At 48.1% G+C, this 25,260-nt stretch overlaps 1 protein-coding gene across 10 annotated transcripts in view; it reads left to right on the forward strand.

Annotated features, from left to right (window-relative positions):
* The window catches only part of ARHGEF10L (Rho guanine nucleotide exchange factor 10 like), a 142,095-nt gene extending 117,224 nt beyond the window's left edge, over window positions 1-24,871 (forward strand). For all 10 annotated transcript variants that reach the window (XM_079986775.1, XM_079986772.1, XM_079986776.1 and 7 more), the window contains 3 exons: window positions 9,934-10,108; window positions 20,935-21,057; window positions 23,076-24,871. In XM_079986775.1, the coding sequence (XP_079842901.1) occupies window positions 9,934-10,108; window positions 20,935-21,057; window positions 23,076-23,602 (825 nt within the window). In that variant the 3' untranslated portion in view covers window positions 23,603-24,871. The remainder of the gene's footprint in view (window positions 1-9,933; window positions 10,109-20,934; window positions 21,058-23,075) is intronic.
* The last annotated feature ends 389 nt before the right edge of the window (window positions 24,872-25,260 follow it).

Genomic DNA, 25,260 nt, shown 5'->3' on the forward strand with positions numbered 1-25,260 from the left:
CCTTTTTACCCTTTTTACCCTTTTTACCCTTTTTACCCTTTGTACCCCCTTTACCCTTTACTCTTTTTACCCTTTTTACCCCCTTTACCCTTTTTACCCTTTTTAAACCCTTTACCACTCACCCTTCACCCTTCACCCTTTACCCTTTGCCCTTTGCCCTTTGCCCTTTGCCATTCACCCTTTACCCTTCACCCTTCATCCTTCACCCTTTAACCTTTGCCCTTTAACATTTAACCTTCCACCTTTACCCGCTACTCTTTATCCTTTCACATGCACCCTTTTACCACCTTCACCCTTTCACCTTTACCCTTTAACCTTTACCCTTTCACCTTTACCCTTTAACCTTTCACTTCCACCCTTTACCCTTTCACCTTTACCCTTTCACCTTTACCCTTTCACCTTTACCCTTTCCCCTTTACACTTTCACCCTTTACCCTTTCACCTTTACCCTTTCACCTTTACCCTTTACCCTTTACCCTTTACCCTTTACCCTTTACCTTTACCTTTAGCTATGCTTTGCTGGCCGGACCCAGCAGGCTCTGCTTATGTTCTGAATACAGGTATGGCTAAGATGCTGCTGGACTCCAGTTCCCATCAGCCCACAGTCCAGGGCTTACCCATTCACAACAACGGAGGCAAAATTCAATTCAGCTCGCATTTAAAGGCCCAGTCACTTAATTTTTATGCTTCAAAACCGTTCAGCGACTGAAACGCGGCTGATCTTTCGGAATTCGCACATCTCCGAATTTTGCAAACCCTGTTACACCAGCCGAGCCTCATAATCCAGGAATGCATATATACTTTTTGCTCGGGCAAAGCGTGCCCGAAAACACATCTCTTCACAAAACCAACCTACAAAAATGTGCTATAATTAGGCAAAATTGCTTTGTAAATAATTGCCTTGGATATCAGCCAAAAACTGCATGCAGGAAAAGGGAGAGAAAAGTGTCCGTTAGGAGAAATCTGTGCCAAAATCCTCATGAATATTCATGGGGATTTTAAAATTAAAGACAATTCAAACTAATGCGGAGAGGCGATAGAGCTTAAATCGAAGGTGGAGAAGGGAGAGGTTCCCCAAGATTGGCATTTTTGCCCATGTCTGATCTAGAACCCTCCTTTTTTAACTGTGCATGGCTCTAGAACTGATAGGACAGCCAAACTGAACTACAGTGGTGCCTCGCAAGACGAAATTAATCCGTTCCCTGAGTCTCTTCGTATAGCAGTTTTTTCGTCTTGCGAAGCAAGCCCATTGACAGCTTAGCGGATTAGCGCTATTAGCGGTTTAGCGGCTTTTAGCGGCTTATCAGCTTAGCGGATCAGCTGATAAGCAGCTTAGCTGCTTAGAAAAAGGGGGGGGAGGGGAAAAAACCCGCAGGAGCTCGCAAGACATTTTCGTCTTGCGAAGCAAGCCCATAGGGAAATTCGTTTTGCGAAGCGCCTCCAAAACCGAAAACCCTTTCGTCTAGCGGGTTTTCCGTCTTGCGAGGCGTTCGTCTTGCGGGGCACCACTGTACCTGAAAGGCTGTCCCATGAAGGATGGAGCAAGCTTGTTTTCCTACTGCTCCAGGGCGCAGGACCTGAACCAACAAATTCAAAGGGCCAGAAAGGAGAGCCCCCCCCCTAAACAATAGGAAGAACTTTCTGATGGACTCATAGAATCGTAGAATTTGAATGGACCCCAAGGGTCATCTAGTCCAACCCCCTGCAAAGCAGGAATCTCAGCTAATAATAATAATAATAATAATAATAATAATAATTTATTTATACCCTGCCCATTAGGCTGGGTTTCCCCAGCCACTCTGGGCGGCTTCCAACAAGTATTAAAATACAGTAGTCTGTTAAACATTAAAAGCTTCCCTAAACAGGGCTGACTTCAGATGTCTTCTAAAAGTCTGGTAGTTGTTTTTCTCTTTGACATCTGGTGGCAGGGCGTTCCACAGGGACTTGGCTTCTCACAGTGAGGGAACCACCAGAAGGCCTTCGGAGCTAGACTTCAGTGTCTGGGCAGAATGATGGGGGTGGAGATGCTCCTTCAGGTATACTGGACCATCCAACCTCTGCTTAAAAGCCTCCGAGTCCACAAACTCCCGACGGAGTTTGTTCCACTGTCAAAAAGCTCTTAACAGGCAAAGCATGGGCTTTGCACAGGCTCTACTGCTAAGCTACCGCCCTTTCCTTAAAAATAAAGCGGGTTTCTAGTCCTCATCATTCTAAACAAGAGGCTGATTGTAATAGGAAACGACACCGCCTTTGCCCATCTAGCTCTGTATTGTCTAAATCGGCCTTTCTCAACCTGTGTGTCCCCAGATGTTGTTGAACTACAACGCCCATCACCCCTAGTTAGCAAGGCCAGAGCTCATGAATGATGGGAATTGTAGTCCAACAATATCTGGGGAGCCACAGGTTGAGAACCGCTGGAGGGACCGGCAGCATCTTTCTAGGGATGTTCACATTCTTATGTGGTGATGCTTGGGATTCAAGCTGGGTCCTTCTGCATGCAAGGCAGGCGTCCAGCCTCTGAGCTACACCCTTCCCTTAAGTCGCAGAGATATGGGAAGCTGCTTTCTACTGACTTAGTCGATCTTCCTCTACTGTCTACACTGGCTGGCAGTGTCTCTGCTGCATTCATCAGAGTATTTCCCCAGTCTTACCTGGAGATGCTGTTGGGGGTTGGGACCTTCTGTATGCAAGGCAGATGCACTCCTCTGCCTGTGACCCTTTCTTCTATGAAAGCATACAGTGTCTGTGTGTGTGTGTGTGTGTGTGTGTGTGTGTGTGTGTGCAGCAGGTCTCCAGTCTTCCAAGAGGCCGGAGAGTGATGCTGTCGGATGATGAAAGATCACTTCGCCTATTAGACGACTGGCTTCAGACCAAGGTGTCCATTAATTAACCAGTTTGGGATTATGGATAGTTACTTAGAGTGGCACCTTAAGGAAGGTTCTTTGTGAAAGTGAAGGTGACCGCGTGGTGGGTGGGTGCCTTTCTCTGCAATTTTATTTTATTTTTTGCGGGGAGAGGGAAGGCCTTGATGTTGCTTCTGGGCCTCAGTTGCCTGAAACGCACATGTTCCTATCCAAAACGAGAGTTCCTCTGAGCAAGTGCAGAGCGCGTTTCCCAGGTCTGGCAGGTTCAGAGGGTTGCAAGAAGCGTTCAGCAGCCCCTCCAAGTGTCCCTATTTTCCAGGGATGGCCCTGGGTTTACAGAAGCCATCCTGGTTTCTGATTTGATCCCGGAATGTCCCACTTTTCTGTAAAGGTAAAGGGATCCCTGACCATTAGGTCCAGTCATGGCTGACTTTGGGGTTGCGGCGCTCATCTCGCTTTATTGGCCGAGGGAGCCGGTGTACAGCTTCCGGGTCATGTGGCCAGCATGACTAAGCCGCTTCTGGCGAACCAGAGCAGCGCACGGAAATGCCGTTTACCTTTCCGCCGGAGCAGTACCTATTTATCTACTTGCACTTTGATGTGCTTTCAAACTGCTAGGTTGGCAGGAGCAGGGACCGAGCAACGGGAGCTCACCCCGTCTCGGGGATTTGAACCACCGACCTTCTGATCGGCTAGTTCTAGGCTCTGTGGTTTAACCCACAGTGCCACCCACGTCCCTTAGGATGTGCCTATTTTCATCAGAGAAATGTCACAGAGTATGGAACTGTGAGATCCCACCCCAAGCCAAGGAGATAAGTAACTGCACAACCTTTAGAAGACATCTGAAGGCAGCCCTGTATAGGGAATCTTTTAAATCTTTTATTATGTTTTTATATATGTTGGAAGCCGCCCACAGTGGCTGGGGCAACCGATTCAGATGGGCTGTGTATTATTATTATTATTATTATTATTATTATTATTAATAATAATAATAATAGAATAGGACGTCCCTATCTTCACTGGAGAAATCTTGGAGGGTATGTGTAATGGCTCCACTCTTGGCTTGGTTGCCTGGTTGAACCCTTTCTGTCTGGACAGCCCTTCACTGCGTGGCTGTCTCAGTTGCTGGCAGAATCCGTCAGTGGGCGTTTCTTAAACTTCTTCCAGCAAAAAAGTTCTTTGACGCCAAGTCTCCTCCTACTCTCCCTGCGCGGAAGTCTTCTGCGCAGGGAGGGTGTGGGGAGCGGAGCACCTGTGCTCTCCCCACTAGTCTCCGTTGAAGAGTCCTGGAGCCTTTTCTCCGATTCCCCCATCTGCCCCCCTTCTCTCCTGGTGTTACGTTGATTTCCTTCCCCAGCAGCTGGGCTGCCTCTCTCCCTGCTGGGACCCTCTCCGGCATCGCTCTGGAGCCTTCCCTCCACCTCTGTCTCTGATGGCAGTTCCCTGACAGTATGTGTTCAGGATGGAGGTGGAACTGTCTGACACTGAGCTAGATGGACCCAAGAGCCACAATCCGTCAAAAGTAGTTTCCTACATCAATTCCTAGAACTGAGCAGAAGAGATGGGAATGCATGTGGCTGCTTTTGTTCATGCAGAACATGGGACATTGGCCCATCTAGCTGAGTATTACCTGCACTGACTGGCAGCAGCTCTCCAGGAACCCTTGGTCTGATCATTCAGGCAGTTATTGTGCTCTCTCAGGCCTGTACATGTGAACAAACCTTCACATACACGCTGCCACCACCAAGGTGCTTGCTCAAGCAATCTCTGTTTTCCCCTGATTGTGGGGATGGTGGGGGGAGGAAGTTGGCACCTCCTCTGCCTTGGCACCTTCCGTCAGCCAAAGTTTGATGCCTCGTCAATACTAATATGACTTTTTACGCCTCCCTTGCTGCCCGGCGGGATTTATGGGAGCGCTGTTTTTATATAGACATTTCGAGGTACATAAATGCCGCCGTTCCCGCCGTGGGTAGGGTTGTGTCAGCGTTTTCAATATAATATTCTGGGTTTTATAATGCAGGCAATAAAAGATGGTCGCACTGAGCCTCAGTCCCAGGGAAGGGGGTGGTGGAATACGCTGTATTTCTGTTCTAGAGAGAGGGGAGAGAGTTTGCGGGCGGTTGATTTGTGGGTGTCATCTACATCTAGTTAGAGTGGGGAAGACGGTGACTCAAACTCGCAGCCTTAAAAAGTGAAGGGGGCTCCCATCTGGGGAGAGGTCTCAGCATTTGAGTCTTTTTAGTTTAGAGAAAGGGTGGGGGAAGAGGCGACCTGATGTAAAATTATGCGTCGCAACCCTGAAACTCCAATGGAGCTGAATGTGGGAAGATTCAGTCCTTCTTCACACAGCACAGAGTTAAACTATGGAACTCTCTGCCACAGGAGGCAGGGATGCCCACCAGCTTAGTAAAGGTAAAGGGACCCCTGACCATTAGGTCCAGTCATGGCCGACTCTGGGGTTGCGGCGCTCATCTTGCTTTACAGTGGTACCTCGGGTTAAGTACTTAATTCGTTCTGGAGGTCCGTTCTTAACCTGAAACTGTTCTTAACCTGAAGCACCACTTTAGCTAATGGGGCCTCCTAATGCCACCGTGCCACCGGAGCATGATTTCTGTTCTCATCCTGAAGCAAAGTTCTTAACCTGAAGCACTATTTCTGGGTTAGCGGAGTCTGTAACCTGAAGCATATGTAACCTGAGGTACCACTGTATTGGCCGAGGGAGCCGGCGTACAGCTTCCGGGTCATGTGGCCAGCATGACTAAGCCGCTTCTGGCAAAGCAGAGCAGTGCACGGAAACGCCGTTTACCTTCCCGCCGGAGCAGTACCTATTTATCTACTTGCACTTTGATGTGCTTTCGAACTGCCAGGTTGGCAGGAGCAGGGACCGAGCAACAGGAGCTCACCCCGTCGTGGAGATTCAAACCACTGACCTTCTGATCGGCAAGTCCTAGGCTCTGTGGTTTAACCCACAGCGCCACCCGCGTTCCACCCACCAACTTAGATGACTTTAGAAGGATTAGACAGATTCACGGAGGAGAGGGCTACTAGCCACAATGGCCGTGTTCTGCCCCCCCATATTCTGCTTCTGAATACCCATTGTTGTAAACACAGATAGGAGGGGGGAGTGAAATTGTGCTCAAACCCACTTGCAGGTTTCCCCCTTTGGCCTGATCCAGCAGCCCAGGATCTTTGCATGCTGTTACGTCAATTCGTCACATAAATCAAGGGTAACTTTTTGCACACTAACATCTTTTGGAGGTGGAAGCAGGCAGCCGGATCATTTTCTTTTTGAAAAATGTTGTTTTATGATATGTTTTATGATACTTTTACGACTTCATGTTTTTGTACTGTAAACCGCCCTAGTCATCTTTGTATTAAAAAAACTGGTACAGAAATCGAATAAAACGGTCGATAGTAAGGGTGTTTCGCAGGAGCCGGAGAGAAGCCAGCGAGTGGGTTACTTAGAGGGGGTGGCCTTGACACCCCCATTTATCTCCATGTCATTTTCTGCTGTTTCTCAACCTCACCTGCAAACTGGCAGGCTTTTCTGTCATCAGGGACAGTGGCAGAACATCTGCTTGGCATGCAGAAGGTCACAGGTTCAATCCCCAATGGTAGGGCCAGGAGAGACTGGACTTAACTGCCCAGGGGCCTTAGTTTGCCTACCCATGCTTCAAGGGGGTCAGCTTCTTCAGGAAGACTGGACCTTCAGAGAGAGGGCTCAAACCAGTCAGGAAATGAACAGAGGCCAGACCAGGATATATGAAAGCAAAGCAGCTATAAGCCTGATCTTTATTAAAGGCCCCCCCCCCCCATAGGAGAGACGAGGACAAAGATGTGCAAGCCCTTATATAGACTTTGAAATTGCCCACCCTGGAGCTCAAGACCACCCCCAGAAACATCATACGTACATCACAGAAGGGGCGGACTACAACAGAAATCTGAGTGTGTTGTTTTTTTGTCCTGTCTGCTAGGTTACCTGCTTGGTTACCTGGGCATCCTGGCCACACTTTTGTTATGATAACTACTCAACTCCTGAATCCAGGTCATAGGCTCACCCTATTCATATCTTAACTGTGCCCTTGTGTTATGTACTGAGTTGAATAGGATCCAAACTTCAGCAGTCTGATTGGTCCTAGAACAATAGGATTCAGAATGCAGCAGTCTGACTGGTCCTAGAACAATAGGATTCAGAATGCAGCAGTCTGATTGGTCCTAGAACAATAGGATTCAGAATGCAGCAGTCTGATTGGTCCTAGAACAATGCAGCAGTATGATTTGTTGGCAGAAACCACCCAATCATGCTCCAGATAGAAGTGAATCCACAACCTGATTGGCTTACAGTAGAATTCCGGAATTAGCCAATCATGTGCAGCCCATTGTGTAAATAATGTATATAAAGCAGATACTTTGAGGGGACTTTCATTCATTCCTCCTCACTACTATGCAGTGGCGTAGCGTGGGGGGTGCAGGGGGGGGCCGGCCGCACCGGGCGCAACATCTGGGGGTTAGGGTTAGGGGTAGGGTTAGGGGGCGCAAATCCACGGGTTAGGGGGCGCAAATTACTTGCCTTGCCCCGGGTGCTGACAACCCACGCTACGCCACTGCTACTATGAGCTGAATAAAGAGCATGAAATCACTTTGCAACTCTGAGTATATTTCACCTTGAGACAGGATTTGTGAGCAAAGAGACAATCGGGAGGCTCCCCATTTCCTTCCACCTTGCAGAGAAATATATCTGAGGTCAATTTGGAAGAGAGAAAATGCTTTCAGGACTTTTCTGTGGGTTTCAGACATGTGCGCTATACTTATTTGTATGTGCTTGTTTGGTACATTTATGAACATCTATTTTTTTATAATTGTTGTGGGTTAAACCACAGAGCCTAGGACTTGCCAATCAGAAGGTCGGCGGTTCGAATCCCCATGATGGGGTGAGCTCCTGTTGCTCAGTCCCTGCTCCTTCCAACCTAGCAGTTCAAAAGCACATTAAGTGCAAGTAGATAAATAGGTACCGCTCTGGTGGGAAGGTAAACGGCATTTCTGTGCGCTGCTCTGGTTCGCCAGAAGCGGCTTAGTCCTGTTGGCCACATGACCCGGAAGCTGTACGCCGGCTCTCTCGGCCAATAAAGCGAGATGAGCGCCGCAACCCCAGAGTCGGTCACGAATGGACCTAATGGTCAGGGGTCCCTTTACCTTTACCTTATTTTTTTTATATATAATACCTTAAAATTCTTATAACAAGTGTATGAGCCCTGCCACCAAGCGGTGGCCCTTTCCTGAAAAACAAAACAAGTTTCTAGTTCTTGCCGTTCCATGTAAAAAAGGCTGGTTGAAAAGGGGAGCTGCTCTCTGCCTGGGATTTATTGGGGTTGTCGGGTTCCTATGCTGAGCCTCAGAAGGTCTCGTAAAAGCCTGACATGTCAGGGGGGGAGAGAACAACTGGAACCTGACAGGCCAGTGAATTAAATTCTTAGGTAATTTCCTCTTTGTGAGTTCATCGCTGCAGTCAGTTTGTTCGCCTGCTTCCATTCCACTTGCTGAATAACACCCCCCACCCTTCCCTAAAAATCCCAGAGAGGATGTGCGCAGGTGGACTTCTTGGGATCTGCAACAATGAAAATCCGTTTCCCCTTCTCTTCCCCTCCCTCCGTTCTTAAGCAAAAATTGAATTCTGATAGCTCGGATGCCAGCTTCTTGCTGCTGCCGTGGATTTGCAAACAAGCAATGGATTTGTGGGAGTCTCCGCTTCTGGATCTCTCCACGGCAAGGAGAGCAGAAAAGAGTTGCATGGTGCTATGGCTGGTGGCTGCTCAAAACGGACAGGTTACCAGAGTCCCCTGAGTCGATCTAGTACACAGAGGTGACAGACCGCCATCCTAATGGTGAATTCAGGCAGCTGAATGCTGATCTGTTTGAACATCACATACGAACCTAGAAGAGGGCTGTTGGAAGCAGAGGTAGCTCGGTCGGAGCAGAGCACCCGCTTTGCCTGAAGAAAGCCCCAAATTTAATCCCCAGCAGCAATGCAGTCATTTTGGACTCACAGCTGTCCATGGAGGCGTGGGTCAATTCTGTGTCCAGAGCGGCTGTCTACCAGCTCCATCTGGAACGCAGGCTGAGACCCTACCTGCCCGCAGACTGTCTCGCCAGAGTGGTGCATGGTCTGGTTATCTCCCGCTTGGACTACTGCAATGCGCTCTATGTGGGGCTACCTTTAAAGGTGACCCAGAAACTACAACAAATCCAGAATGCGGCAGCCAGACAGGTGACTGGGAGCGGCTGCCAAGACCACATAATACCGGTCTTGAAAGACCTACATTGGCTCCCAGTACGTTTCTGAGCACAATTCAAAGTGTTGGTGCTGACCTTTAAAAGCCCTAAATGGCCACGGCCCAGCATATCTGAAGGAGCGTCTCCATCCCCGTCGTCCAGCCTGGACACTGAGGTCCAGCACTGAGGGCCTTCTGGCGGTTTCCTCCTGGCGAGAAGCGAAGTTACAGGGAACCAGACAGAGGGCCTTCTCGGTAGTGGAATGCCCTCCCATCAGATGTCAAGGAAATAAACATCTATCTGGCTTTTAGAAGACATCTGAAAGCAGCCCTGTTTAGGGAAGTTTTTAATGTTTAATGCTGTGTTGTGTTTTTAATATTCTGTTGGGAGCCACCCAGAGTGGCTGGGTAAACCCAGCCAGATGGGTGGGGTATAAGTAATTTATTGTTGTTGTTGTTGTTGTTGTTGTTGTTGTTATCACCTCATCATCATCATCATCCTCTTTTAAAGCCATCCAAGTTGGTGGTGATCACTGCCTCCTGCAGGAAGGAGTTCTGCAGTTTAACTCTGCCCTGCATAGAGGTCTTCCTTGAGAGGTTGTGGACTTTCCTTGAAGGCTTTTAAGCAGAGGTTGGATGGCCATCTATCAGGGAAGTGGGGTATAAATAACAAAATGATGATGATGATGATTACAGTACAACAATAACCCTTTGCAACTCCGCGAAGGGGGTTACCAGTCCAGATGGGCCTGATCCAGCCACAAGGCTCTCCTGACCTTGTGTTCTTCCCTTCCTTGCAGCAAACGTTTGAGGCCCACCCGGAGGAAGAAGCAAGCGTCACCCACATGATCAAGGCGGGCAGTGGCGTGTGGATGGCCTTCTCCTGTGGCTCCTCCGTCCGGCTCTTCCACACCGAAACGCTTGAGCATCTGCAGGAGATCAACATCGCCACACGGACCACTTTTGCCCTGCCAGGTAGGCAGGGGACCACCAAGAGTGACAATAGCTCTGGATATTCCTGGCCTGGCAGCCAAAATTGGCACCACTGTGAGGCCATGCATGTCTGGGAGGGACAACTAAGTTTTACTCATTGAAATTACCAGAGGATTCCCTTGAATTTCAGTGGGTTCCTTCCTTCCTTCCTTCCTTCCTTCCTTCCTTCCTTCCTTCCTTCCTTCCTTCTTCGGTGATCCCTCATAGCCGAGTATGATTGTCTTCCATAAACATGGTTTTAACAGTGAGTCCGTAAGTGACCATTGAGGCCAATTCTGGATCCACAAGTCCTTCCACAGTGGGGACATTGGTTTCCGGATGGGAGTTGATCACGGCGAGGGTTTGCCAAGCATGCCTTCCTCCTAGCACGTTTCTCCCTTTCGTCCTGATTTCAAGCAACTTCAAAGCCCATGACACCTTCGGTAAAAGCTGTTCTCCAGTTGGAGTGCTTGCAGGCCAGTGTTTCCCAGTTGTCGGTGTTTATACTACATTTTTTTAAGGTTTGCCTTGAGAGAGTCTTTAAACCTCTTTTGTCGACCACCGGCATTACACTTTCAATTTTTAAGTTTGGAATAGAGCAGTTGCTTTGGAGGATGATAATCAGGCATCCAAACAACATGACCAGTCCAACAAAGTTGATGTTGGAGATTCTACACTGAGTAGGACTAGCATTAGACATAACCCAGAGAAGCCTTCTCCCAGCTGTTAGAGAATCACTGAGTTGTAGAGTTGGAAAGCACCCAGAGTCTATCTAGCCCAGCCTCCTGTGGTGCAGGAGTCACAGCTAGAGAATCACCGGCAAATGGCCAGCCAACCTCTGTTCAAAAACTCCCAAGGAAGGAGAGTCCCCTACCTTGCAAGGGAGTCCATTCCACTGTCAAATGGCTCTGATCGTCATCAAGTTAGTTGGAATCTCTTTTCTTGAAATTCAAATCTGTTGGTTCACATCCTACCCACTGGAGCAGCAGAAAACAAGCTTGCTCTGTCTTCCGTGATATTTTGTTGTTGTTTAGTCATTTAGTCGTGTCCGACTCTTCGTGACCCCATGGACCAGAGCACGCCAGGCACTCCTGTCTTCCACTGCCTCCCGCAGTTTGGTCAAACTCATGCTGGTAGCTTCGAGAACACTGTCCAACCATCTCGTCCTCTGTCGTCCCCTTCTCCTTGTGCCCTCCATCTTTCCCAACATCAGGGTCTTTTCCAGGGAGTCTTCTCTTCTCATGAGGTGGCCAAAGTATTGGAGCCTCAGCTTCAGGATCTGTCCTTCCAGTGAGCACTCAGGGCTGATTTCCTTCAGAATGGATAGGTTTGATCTTCTTGCAGTCCATGGGACTCTCAAGAGTCTCCTCCAGCACCAGAATTCGAAAGCATCAATTCTTCAGCGATCAGCCTTCTTTATGGTCCAGCTCTCTCTTCCATACATCACTACTGGGAAAACAATAGCTTTAACTATATGGACCTTTGTCGGCAAGGTGATGTGTCTGATACAGCCCCCCACCAAGAAGATGGCAAACATTTGGTCCTTGGATGGATAGCTCAGCTGGTTAGAGCATGGTGCTGATAATGTCAAGGTTGCAGGTTCGTATGGGGCAGCTGCATATTCCTGCATTGCAGGGGGTTGGGCTAGATGACCGTCAGGGTCCCTTCGAACTCTACACTTCTACGATTCTATGGCAGGGCTAGATCAAATGGGCAGAATTGAAAGGAAAGGTGGATTTGCTGCTGAACATTAACAGTAAGAGCTGTTCGACAGTGGAACAGCCTCCCTCAGGACTCTCCTTCCTTGGAGGTTTTTCAGCAGAGGTCGGGTGGCCACCTGTCATGGATGCTTTAGCTGAGATTCCTGCACTGCGGGGGTTGGACTAGATGACCCTCGGGGTCCCATACAACTCTCTGATTCTATGATTACAAGAAGCATCTCTGCCATGGAAGCAGGTAGGCAGCAGAAGTGAGGACTTAGAGAAGGTGATCAGTTCTCCCTGGCTAGGATGTCATCAAGCAGGGAAACTTGGCTGCCATTTGGTGTGCATGAGTGTCCAGCTCTGGACTTCCTGAACTGGGATTCATTGAATTGTAGAGTTGGAAGGGACCACCAAAGGTCTTCTAGTCCACCTCACCCGCAATGCAGGAATCACATCTCAAGATTGCATGGCGGAATGCTATCCCATCATTGTTTAAAAACCTCCACCTTCTGAGGTTAACTGTTCCACTGCTGTTGTTGTTGTTGGTTGTTTTCTTACTTTATTTTGACAAAGTAATAATAATAAATAAATAAGAATAAAATGTGCACCCCACCCCCAAGACCATTCCATTCTAACTATCCAGCCTCCCAAATTTTCAACGCCTCTTGCGATGCTTTGATCCCTTTCTGTTTTAACAGTACAGTGGTACCTCGGGTTACAGATGCTTCAGGTTACAGACACTTCAGGTTACAGACTCCGCTAACCCAGAAAAAGTATCTCAGGTTAAGAACTTTGCTTCAGGATGAGAACAGAAATCCCGTGGCGGTGGCGTGGTGGCAGCGGGAGGCCCCATTAGCTAAAGTGGTACCTCAGGTTAAGAACAGTTTCAGGTTAAGAACGGTCCTTCAGAACAAATTAAGTTCTTAACCCGAGGTACCACTGTACAAATTCTACAAACACCTTCCATATCTCCTCAAAATCATTTCTCCTGCATGTTCCCCATCTTTCTTCCACTGTTGAACAGCTCTTGGAGAAGTGGGCTTGGACCTGATAGCTCCATCTCTCCTTCCTTCTGCCAAGTCAACCCAACTGCCACCACAACCGCAACCACAAATTCTTTGTTAATTTTATTTCTGTTGCAGCCACCCTGCCCTGCGCCTTTCTTAGACCTCTCTCTCCCCTCCCCACTTTCTTCCATCTGCAAGATGGAGTAATTGTGCAATTAGGACTAAATGCATTAGCTGTTTAAAGTATTTCATGGCTCTCTCCCTTTTTTTAAAAAAAGCTTTTTTTAAAAAAAAACCACCCCCTTTTTTAAAAAAAAGAATCGCTGCTTCTCTTCTCCTTCCCTTGGAGCGAGCGTTTTAATTTTGGTATTAATGCATATTTGAACTTAAGCTCTCTCATCCTTTTTAACTAGACAGGCCGTTAATAAAGTCTTTCTCGCAGAGAGGCCCCGGCCTTTTAAAAGCGGTAGATCTATTAGCCGGGACGGAGTCTGACGTTGCGGCATTAAGCCTCCGAGATAAAATATTTATTCTCCGTTAAGAGTCCCACCCGCCATCTCTTCCCTGAAGAGCAGGGGGCAGAAGAAGCCTTATCAGCATGGCTATGATCTGGGTGTGCCCCCTCTTGTAGCTCCCATTCATTATTCTTCAATTCTTCTTGCAAAAAGCTTGTTGGAACTTACTGCCTTATGCTGAGTCAAACCGTTGGTCCATCGAGCCCAGTGTTGTCCACACAGACCGGCAGGCACCTCTCCAGGAGTTCAGACTGAGATCTTACCTAGAGATTGAAATGGAGGCCTTGTGCATGCTCTACCTCTGAGCTACAGTCTTTTCCTTAAAAACAAAGCATTCTTCTAGTCTTCATAGTTCTGAAGGAGTCAGACCCTTAGTCCTTAGCTCAGTGTTGCCTTCACTGGCTGGCAGGGTTTAAGGCTGAGGCCTTGCCTACTCCTTCTGCATGCAGAGCAGAAGCTTCGCCTCTGAGCTACAGCCCTTCCAGTGGGTCTCTGCCTTCCCTGTGCTTTATCCTTGCAAAACATCTACTGAGTTAGACTTGTGGCTCAAGGGTGCCTTAAGCAGAACCTGCCCTAGAAATGATGGCATCAGCCATTTAATCCAGGGCTGGGGGAACTTTTTTTCTAGATTAGGACCACATTTCCTCCCACATAACCTTCCAAGGGCTGCATGTGAGGGCAGGGCTAGAAGGAAAAGTCGGCAAGGCAGTAGAGGCCAATTTTACCTTTGTAGAGCAGGCTTGCTTTTGCACAAAAACCTATCTCCGTCTTCCATGCAAGAGGCATCATCAGACCTCAAGGATGTGTCCCACCCAGCAGGAAGATAAGGGAGGAAACAAAATCAGGGTGGTGAGAGGTTCTGGCCTGGTGAGCATTCTGAGGACTAGGGCAGAGAGGTTTTTGAGGGCTCCATCCAGCCCCCATCCCAGAGCTTCTTCGCCCTTCTTTTAATCAATTCATTGGTCAGGTCAATTGATTCCTACCGAAACCCGATCACTTTACTGGCAACTCCCCATTTACGCAGGGGTATTTTAGGCCCTGCTAATTGATTGCGGGTGGTGCTGTGGGTTAAACCACAGAGCCTAGAACTTGCCGATCAGAAGGTCGGCGCTGAGCTCCCGTTGTTCAGTCCCAGCTCCTGCCAACCTAGCAGTTTGAAAGCACGTCAAAGTGCAAGTAGATAAATAGGTACCGCTCCGGCGGGAAGGTAAACGGCATTTCTGTGCGCTGCTCTGGTTTGCCCGAAGCAGCTTAGTCATGCTGGCCACATGACCCAGAAGCTGTACGCTGGCTCCCTTGGTCAGTAAAGCGAGATGAGCGCCGCAACCCCAGAGTTGGTCACGACTGGACCTAATGGTCAGGGGTCCCTTTACCTTTAATTGATCGGGCATCACATTTTAGAAAGGTTTCAAGTATTATTATTTTTTTACAAGGTGACTTATGAAAGCTGGAGATGGCAGGGACCACGTTCAGAGTGTCTGGGGGGATGTAGCGGGTTGGGGTGGGGGCTTCTTCTGAGATGTGGTCACAGCAGGCTGCCGTCTAAAAGCAAAGCCTGCATTCGTCCCTCCCCCACAAGTCCTTGCTCTTTTCATATGCAAATATATGCAGGTTTAATCAGCAGAGATGTGCATTTAATCAACAACAGATTCCCTCAGTTGGATGCCTGGCCCGACTTAAGAAATCACTATATGAAATTGGTGTCCTTTCCCGGCAACCCTTGTGAGAGAGACCACCTCGTCTGTTGAGTGGGATGGCCGGCCTCACCCTGGCTGAGTGTTGGTGGGTTTTGGGGACAGGGTCGTTCTTCGCACAAGTGAGTAGTTAAAAAACGGAATTTGCTCTCACAAGAGGCCGCAACAGCCACCCACTTCGAGGACATTGAAAGAGGATGGAAATTCTAGAGTTGGAAGATCACACCCAGCAATGTAGGAATCAGCACTAAAGAATCTCTGACAGACAGACATCCAAACTCTGCTTAAAAACATCCGAGAAAGGAGAGTCCATCACCTTTTGATAGCCACCTCTGTTGAACAGCTCTTACTGTCCTGATGTTCATTCAAAATCTCCTTTTTGGGAGCCATTGTTTCGGTTCCTAGCCTCCAGAGTAGAAGAAAACAAGCTCGCTCTAACCTCCATGGGACAGCCCTTCAGATATTTGAAGATGGCTATCATATCGCAGTGAGAGATTTTACTTTCTTGGGCTCCATGATCACTGCAGATGGTGACAGCAGCCACGAAATTAAAAGACGCCTGCTTCTTGGGAGAAAAGCAATGACAAACCTAGACAGCATCTTAAAAAGCAGAGACATCACCTTGCCAACAAAGGTCCCTATAGTTAAAGCTATGGTTTTCCCAGTAGTGATGTATGGAAGTGAGAGCTGGACCATAAAGAAGTCTGATCGCCAAAGAATTGATGCTTTTGAATTATGGCGCTGGAGGAGACTTGAGAGTCCCATGGACTGCAAGAAGATCAAACCTATCCATTCTTAAAGAAATCAGCCCTGAGTGCTCACTGGGAGGACAGATCCTGAAGCTGAGGCTCCAATACTTTGGCCACCTTATGAGAAGAGAAGACTCCCTGGAAAAGACCCTGATGTTGGGAAAGATGGAGGGCTCAAGGAGAAGGGGACAACAGAGGACGAGATGGTTGGACAGTGTTCTCGAAGCTACCAGCATGAGTTTGACCAAACTGCGGGAGGCAGTGGAAGACAGGAGTGCTGGCGTGTTCTGGTTCATGGCATCACGAAGAGTCGGACACGACTAAATGACCAAACAACAACAACAACAATCATATCTCCTCTCACAGTCTCCTCTTTTCCAGGCTAAACATACCCAGCACCTTCAACTGCTCCTCATATGGCTTGGTTTCCAGACCTTTGATCATCTCCTCTGCACACATTTCATCTTGTCAATATCCTCCTTCAATTAAGGTGCCCAGAACTGGACACAGCACTCTAGATGTTCTCTGACCAAGGCTAAACATACCCAACTTCCACATCCGTTCATCCAAAGGCTTGATTTCCAGACCTGTCATCCTCTTGGTCACCCTCCTCTGCACATATTCAACAAATTCATGGAAGAAGACCAGGCTGTCAATGGCTACTATCCAGCACTGCTATTTTCTCCCTCCACTGATGGAGGCCACTTGCTGTGAATTACAGGATGGGAGAAGTTGTCCCACCCAGGTCTTGCATTTGGCCTTCCCACTAGGGCATCTGCAAGAACAGGAAGCTGGGCTAGATATTTTAAACCAGAGGGGAGCTAACCTGTAGCTCTCTAGATGTTGTCGGACCCCAGTGCCCACTGTTCTTCACCACCATCCAGCAACATCTGGAGGGCCACAGGTTCCTCATCCCTGAACCGGACCATCACTTGCCTTTACTTCCCCTCCAGCTACCTCCATCACAATGTTTTACACCCCTGCATTCAAAGAAGGCAGGGTTCTGATGGAGGCAGCTAGGGAGGCAGGGAAGGTGAGTGATGGTCTGGGATGGGGAAAGCTGTGGACATTGTTGGACCTTTCATCTACCTGGTCAAGGTTGGGGATAATGACCATCTATGATCCTCACCCCTGTTTTGTGGATCAAATGAGTTTTGCAGTGGGTGGGTGTCGTGTGCACTTTTATTATAAAATTTGCAAACATATATCCGTTGTTGAGCTATTATAATGAATCCCATCCACGATCTTCAATTTCAAGTGTTTGATTTTTTGGCTTCTGGGGGAAAAATAAAAGCTTTCTAATAAACAATGAAAGGTCACCGGTTCTCATTAAAACAGGTTCTGCTTTCTGGCGTGAGACAATTTAGCTAAAATAAGCAGATTCACATGTGCCTCTGTGTTTCCCCCCATTTTCCTTTCGCGGATCTTTCGCTGCCCCCCCCCCCCCGCCAAAATCATATCATTCCCTCGCTCCACTAATTGCATTAAGATAGTAGTTCTTGATAATTCCTAATTAAATTCATTGTATGAATCAATGAAATGAAACACCGTTAAGACCCAAACATACAAGCGTCTCGGCGATTCCGAGAATAGAATTTGTGCCGTTAGACCAATATTGCCGAATTAATTGTTCCGGCCCGCCTTTATTTGCTTTATGAATGCCTTCCCGTGAAATGTCCCAAAGTGATTAGCCATAAAACAACAGCCATAAAAACAGATATAAATACCATTTCCAGTCCAACACGAAGAAAACCTAGGCTAGAAATCTCCACTTAAAAGGTTTGCTGATGGAAGAATACTGCTTTCTGCCTTCCTAATTATTCAGGAATCTTCTTTGGGTGGGGATCTGCTGTTTGGTGATGAGGCAGAGATAGACCAGTTTGATCCTCATCTATATTTCCCTTTCATTACGGGTGGGGAGGAATTAAATTTGGCTTGCGTTTATGGGTGAACCTACCAGCCAATGTTAGAATTCCTGCTCCGCGATTGCAGTCATGGTTGTGAAACTGTCTTTGCACCGAAGATCACCTGGTGCCTTCAATATACAGTTTCTGGTGAATGCTGAACCTCTTCCCACCCAGCTTTTGACAGTCAAGGTGTATATTTATAGCACTCACCTTATTTCTGTGATTGTAAGTTGTTTTAAATTGATTTTGGCACCGTGCCGCAATGTTGCATTTTTATGTCGCAACCTGTCCTGGGAACTTAGGGTGAAGGGCAAGTGATTAGAAATATTATTATATATTATCATGTCCCATTATCATTTTCTGAAACAATACGTTGTGGAAGAAAATCAAACCCTAAAATTAGGGTAAAGGTCTGTCTATTAACACAAAGCAATTGCATTGCAGAAGACCTGCCCCCCTCCCCATCAGCTAGACTCTCTTCTGAACTAATCAATAGGCTTTTCTGCTTATTGATGGAGCTAACAGCTTTTTATATGGATGACAGAAGTTGTCGCAACCCGGTTATTAAGAAACTAGCCTTACAGGAGAAACACAGGGAAAAAACAGCATTGCTGAAATCAAACGTTGCATCCTTCCCCCAGTCTTTCATCTTCTCTCCCACTTTCCAGCCAACTTTTTCCTTATGCTCTAAGAGAGATGTGGCCTTATGAATTTAAGATCTGAAGAGGCTCAAGCCCATCACAAGACCAGGGCCCCGCAGAACCCAGAGCCAGACATGGAGCTTGCGGATTGTGAACCAAAATGCAGGGATCCTTCGAGATCTGCCCTCCTCCGAATTTTGCAGTGACGTTCTCCCACCAAGTCACAGGTTCAGAAGTGCATACACTACAGGGGTGCAAAGTGTACATGAAAACTGTGTGTGTTAGTGACATACACAAAAAGGCAAGTTCTGGGAAATCGCTTTGCAAAAGGTAATAATCAGGAGAGTGTATCTTAGGCAAAATTGCAAACTGTTAGGCGAAATTTGCTCTAAAAGTTCATGAATTCTCTTGAGGGCTTTCTCTCTCTGTATAATACCTCAAACTGACATGCAACTGGGGATAACTGAGTTAAAGATTTGAAAAAGGGGAAACAGAAATTGACCGAGGAGCTGGAATAGTTTTAATTTTGGCACATAATTTTTTATTGATTTTCACAAATTTTCCTAATTTTCAATCTATGTTTTTCTTGAAATTTTGACTTTCCAGCCTTTCTTCTATGATGTTTCTACCCCCCCCCCCCCATATCTGTGGCTTTATATAACATATTTTTATCAAATACAATGATCCTCTATTTCGCTTACTGTTTTTATTCGGCTGCCGTAATTCAAACCGTGCCCGTGTTTTCATTTGAAAATAAGATGGAGGAATCCAGAATACTGACAGATTTTCCCATCCCTGCCAGGGAGATGGGCTGCTGGACATGTTGCTGAATAGGAACCACCCCCTCTAACTCTTAACTCACGAACTCCCTCTCTTGTTTGATCACTTCTCCTCCGCTTCACCTGTTCCAGGGTGTGATCCATGCCTGGCCTCCCTCCTGTTCATCGTTGCTGCTGTTGCTAACCAGAGAGACAGGAGAGCTAATCTGTCTTGACACTCAAAACATGTTAATTTGCAGCGGTGGGTTAACCAATTTATTGTCCTCTTGGAGTGGAAAGCAATGCAGGACTCATCTCCTTTGGGAAGGAATGGGCACCCATGCCATAGGTAAGGTAAAGGGACCCCTGACCATTAGATCCAGTCGTGGCCGACTCTGGGGTTGTGGCACTCATCTCACTTTATTGGCCGAGGGAGCCGGCGTACAGCTTCCAGGTCATGTGGCCAGCATGACTAAGCTGCTTCTGACGAACCAGAGCAGCGCACGGAAACACCGTTTACCTTCCCACCAGAGCGGTACCTATTTATCTACTTGCACTTTGACATGCTTTCAAACTGCTAGGTTGGCAGGAGCTGGGACTGAGCAATGGGAGCTCACCCCATCGTGGGGATTTGAACCGCCGACCTTTTGATCGGCAAGTCCTAGGCTCTGTGGTTTAACCCACAGCGCCACCCGCGTCCCCTACCCATGCCATAGAAGGGGCAAATTGGTCCATTTTTTGTTCTATCAGGCCACATTCGCACCATCCATTTAAAGCACTACAATACCACTTTAAACAGTATGGGCTTCCCCCAAAGAATCTTGGGAACTGTAGCTTGTCAAGGGCGCTGACCTCTATATTCCCCTTGCAGAAGTATAATTCCCAGAGATCCCCGAGAAGAGGTGTCGACTGTTCATCTACTCTAGGAATTGTAGCCCTGGGAGGTCTTCTTCCTCTTCCTCTTCCTCTTCCTCTTCCTCTTCCTCTTCCTCTTCCTCTTCCTCTTCCTCTTCCTCTTCCTCTTCTTCTTCATTTATGCTTTTCAGATTTATACATTTCACTAATTTTACAATCATTTTAACATTTCAAACTTCGACCTTCTTCCCCCTCTTTCTGTGGTTTAAATTAAATTTATTTTTAATATCTTCTGCATATCCAAATTAACTTAATTTGCTCATTTATTCATCTGCTTCATACTCGTAAAACCACAGGTTATTCCAGTAATCCTGCCAACGTTCTTATCTGTTTACAATTTATCTATAAATACTCAATAAACCATTTCCATTTTTTAAAATAAAAAGTTTGTTATCTTGATTTCTTATTCTTCTGGTAAGTTTCGCCCTTTCTACATATTCCACAAGTTTTTGTATCCATTCTTCTTTGCTGGGACTTCTGCTTCTTTCCATTTTGGGGCGAGTAACATTCTTGCCGCTGTAGTCGCATACGTGAATAAGTTTCTATACAGTTTAAAGGGGGCTTCTAACAGATCTCAGCTCACAGTAATGAGATTAATTTATGTCGGGATATTTTGGTTGACTTGCCATTGGGGGAAGGGCTCAGCGGTAGAACACCTGTTTGGCATGCAGAAGGTCGTAGGCTCAGTCCCCAGCATCATCTACAGGTAGGGCTGACTTCTGCCAGTCTGTGATGACAATATTGAATTTGATGTACAATTGGCTTTCTTGTTCCTGTCTCCTGTTGCTTCATTCTGCTTGCTGGCGGGTGTCCCGTATGGCTATAGAAGTCCCAGGATGAATGGTTTGGGGTAGTTTCTGGCTAATCTACCTTTACAGGCCAAAAATGGGCAACAGCTTCTGCTCCTCCAGTTAATCTGCCCTTCCCTTTCTTCCCACAGGCCAGAAGAATGTCCGTGTCACCAGCCTTCTGATTTGCCAGGGCCTTCTCTGGGTTGGCACCGACCAAGGCATCTTGGTCCTTTTGCCTGTGCCCAGGTTGGAGGGCATCCCCAAGATCACAGGTGAGTTTCCTTCTGTTGCGGCGAAGATGGGGAACACCTGTGGTCTTCCAGATGTGGCAGGACTCAGAACCCCACCTGCCCTTGCCAGGATAATGGGAACTGGAATCCAATCCCGGAGCCACTGGTCCTCCATGCCTCCATTAGAATAAGTCAGAGTTGTGATAGTAATAGTAATTTATTAATTGTACCCCACCCATCTGGCTGGGTTTCCCCAGCCACTCTGGGCTGCTTCCAACAAAGATTAAAAATACATTAAAATGACACACATTAAAAACTTCCCTGAACAGGGCTGCCTTCAGATATCTTCTAAATGTCAGGTAGTTGTTTATCTCTTTGACATCTGATGGGAGGGCGTTCCACAGGGCGGGTGGCACTACTGAGAAGGCCCTCTGCCTTGTTCACGCAGTGAGGGAACCGCCAGAAGGCCCTCTGGACCTCAGTGTCCGGGCAGAATGATGGGGGTGGAGACGCTCCTTCAGGTATACAGGACCGAAGCTGTTTAGGGCTTTAAAGGTCAGCACCAACACTTTGAATTGTGCTCAGAAATGTACTGTGAGCCAATGTAGGTCTTTCAAGACCGGTATTATGTGGTCTCGGCAGCCGCCCCCAGTCACCAGTCTAGTTGTAGTTTCCGGGTCACCTTCAAAGGTAGCCCTATGTAGAGCGCATTGCAGTAGTCCAAGTGGGAGATAACTAGAGCATGTACCACTCTGGCGATACAGTCCACGGGCAGGTAGGGTCTCAGCCTGCGTACCAGATGGAGCTGGTAGACAGATGCCCTGGATACAGATAGGGGTAGCTAGGGGGGACAGCAAAGGCAAGTGATGTTCAGAGGGTGAAGGAGGTTGCAGCAGTGAGGCACCTGCGTCTCTCAAGGTGCTGTTAGACTCCGGCTCCCAGCTGCCCCAGACAGCAAGGCAAAGAAGCCCCAGAGTCTACCACCTTCCATTAATTTAAATAGGTCTACACTAAGTAAGACTTAGATGGCTGCCATCCCATCATTTTATTGCTCAGATTTTTTTGTGCCCAAGTCACACGACGCATGTTGTTGGAGTGGAAGCGGAAATTTGATTTTTGCTTTTGGAGCTGGGTTTGGAGAATTGCATTTGCTTCATCTTATTTATTCATTTGTTGCATTTATATAATCCTGTGTTTTCCTCCCAAGGAGCTCAGGGTAGCTCTTCTCCCCCTCCTCCTTTTATCCCCACAACCACCTTGTGAGGTAGGCTAGGCTGGGAGATGTAGGGCTTGGCCCAAGGTCACCCAGTGAGCTCCATGGCTGAGTGTGTGGGGCAGATTTGAACCCTGGTCTGTCCCAGGTCCTAGCCCAGTGTTTCCCAAACTTTGGGTCTTCAGCTGTTTTGGGACTACAACTCCCATCACCCCTAGCTAGCAGGTCAGGCATGATGGGAAGTGTAGTCTGAAAAAACCACTAGAGACCCAAGTTTGGGAAGCACTGTCCTAGCCCGATGAGAGCCAGTGTGGTATAGTGGTTAAGAGTGGTAGACTCGTAATCTGGTGAACTGGGTTCAGTTCCTTGCTCCACCACATGCAGCTGCTGGGTGACCTTGGGCTAGTCACACTTCTTTGAAGACTCTCAGCCTCACTCACCTCACAGAGTGTTTGTTGTGGGGGAGGAAGGGAAAGGAGAATGTTAGCCCCTTTGAGACTCCTTAAAGGTAAGGGTAAAGGTAAAGGGACCCCTGACCATTAGGTCCAGAGCAGCGCACGGAAACGCCGTTTACCTTCCCGCTGGAGCGGTACCTATTTATCTACTTGCACTTTGACGTGCTTTCGAACTGCTAGGTTGGCAGGAACAGGGACTGAGCAATGGGAGCTCACCCCATTGCGGGGTTTAACTCCTTAGGGTAGTGATGAAGTGGGATATCAAATCCAAACTCTTCTTCTTCTCTAACCACTGCACCACTACTGCCCTTCTTAAAACAAATTTCTGCTATCTATGAAGCTGGTTTCTGTGTTCCTAAAAGGGCTCATGCGTTTCTCTCTCCACTGCTCAGGGAAAGGTATGGTGTCCCTTAACGGCCACTGTGGCCCGGTGGAATTCCTGGCTGTCGCCCTCAGCACCCTGGCCCCGGACATTCTCAAGAGCGACAAGGAGGATGACCCCTATGTGGATCCCGTATCTGCCAAGGATGAGAAGCCGGACAGCAAACCAGCGGATCTGTCTTCCCAGAATAGCCCTCAGATTAGGGAACTCCGGAAAAAGGGCATTCTCCTGCAGTACCGCCTCCGTTCCACCTCTCACCTCCCCGGGCAGCTGCTCTCGATGCGAGAGGCGCCCTCCACCGGGAACGCCCCAGAGCACACAGAGGAGGACGGCTCCGTCTACGAGATGGCCGACGACCCAGACATTTGGGTCCACAACCGGCCGTGCGCCCGCGATGCTCACCGCAAGGAGATCTCCTCCCTGGCTGTGGTTTCTGGCGGGAGAGGCTACCGGAACTTCAACTCCAATGGCAAGCCACCAGCCAGCAGTGAGACAGACAGTACCTTGTTGATATGGCAGGTCCCACTGATGCTATAACCCCGGCCCCATCTCATTGGCTGGCCGGCCGTCCCTCCCACAATGCCTTGCTTTGGGACACCTTGCAACGGTGTGTTGGGCTCGCCAAAGGTGGGGGCTGCATTCCCCCTATCCCCATGGACTCTCCCCCCTCCTCCTTAAATCTTTTGGGGAAAAACATCTTGCCTAAAAGAGGCTTCAAATTCCTTCTCTACTTTCCCCCCTCTCTCTCTGTCGCGATTGGAACACGCTTCAAGCCTCCCTGTTTGTTTGGAACACACACAAACGGTATGATCGCATCTCACGTGGGGGTTTGGTTCTGAGATTTCTGCATAGACACAAAAACCGTATGTTCAAGCTGCCCCAGCTTTCTGAGTCCTTCCCTAGCCAAAGCGCCGAGTGGGCTGGCTCTTGCAAGACCTCGCAGGGTCATCTGAGTTCTTGCGGGATCTCACTCAAGTATCCCCAGGTTTCCGGAGCTGGTGTGCCAAGAAGGCCTTGCCTCCCCAAGGAAGGCAGAGAGCTTAAAAACTCTTTTTTGCATTGGGGAACCCAAGCAGACCTGGAGCAAAAAGAGCTTTCAAGGTCTCTTCCTTGCTTGGGGAGACCAGGCCGAAATGGTGTGCCAGTTCTGGGGCGCTCTTGCGAGATCTTTCAGGGACTGTGCGACTTCTTGGGAGAGCTTTCCTAGACTTCTGAAGACAGCATCCTGAGAGGGCCTTGAGCAGTGCAGGAGGAGCTTTTAAATTCTTTCCCTTGCCTGTATTTATCTTGTGGGATTTCAGCCAACTGGACTTCAGTGATTGAAATTGTGCAAGTTAAATATGTTTGAGGTGCGATCACACTGTATGAAATAGAGAGATTTTGTTTTTTTTGCAGTTCAAGGGGTTGTGTATTCCGACTCGGAGCACACCCACTGAAAAGAATGACGTTCACTTCAGAGGGTCTACTCTGAGTAGGAGACAACTCCGGACCTCTTATGCGCAGCCGTTTCGCATACTTACAAAACGAGCTTGCGGTTTTAAAAAAGAACTTTCCAGATGGCATAGGACTTGGCCCCCTCCTTGCGGGCTTTGGAGGCGGGACAAAATTCCCCCCACTCCCCCCACTGAATCCTCTTCTCTCCCTCCCCCCTCCCCCCAATAGCGGCATGAGGGTTTGTGTATCCATGTGTGAATATATATATGTAATATTAAAAGCCATGTACATTATTATGTTGTATAAATAAAATCTGTATATAGCGTGGGGGCATCTCGGGATGCCGGAATAAAGGTGTTTGGAAAAACGAGAGATCAACTGCACTGGAAGCTTTGACATCTCCTTGACAGCTGGTGCGTCTGTTCCCACCGGGCTCGGATTAGAATCCTGCCAGCTAAGCAAAGCGTTTTGTCGTACGATGAGATGCGGAGACATTTCTCAAGCAACGCTGGAGGTTCCCAGTGGCTGGGTGCCCCTTGGGAGAAGAGATGAGCTGGAAACTCAATTTTGTGGGGTGCCTATGATGGTCCAAGCTTACCTGACCTCACAGGTGGCAAACCTTGCCCCCCTCTCAGGGTGGTCCAACTTTTCATTCCAAGTGGGCCTCAACAGTACTTCGACACAGAACCCATGGGCCGCACGCTGCCTTGTGATGCGAGGCATGTGGAAGGGATGCCAAAATTTGAGGACACCCCCCCCCC

The sequence above is a fragment of the Podarcis cretensis genome, assembly GCF_951804945.1.
Source record: "Podarcis cretensis genome assembly, chromosome: 8".
Taxonomy (NCBI): Eukaryota; Metazoa; Chordata; class Lepidosauria; order Squamata; family Lacertidae; genus Podarcis; species Podarcis cretensis.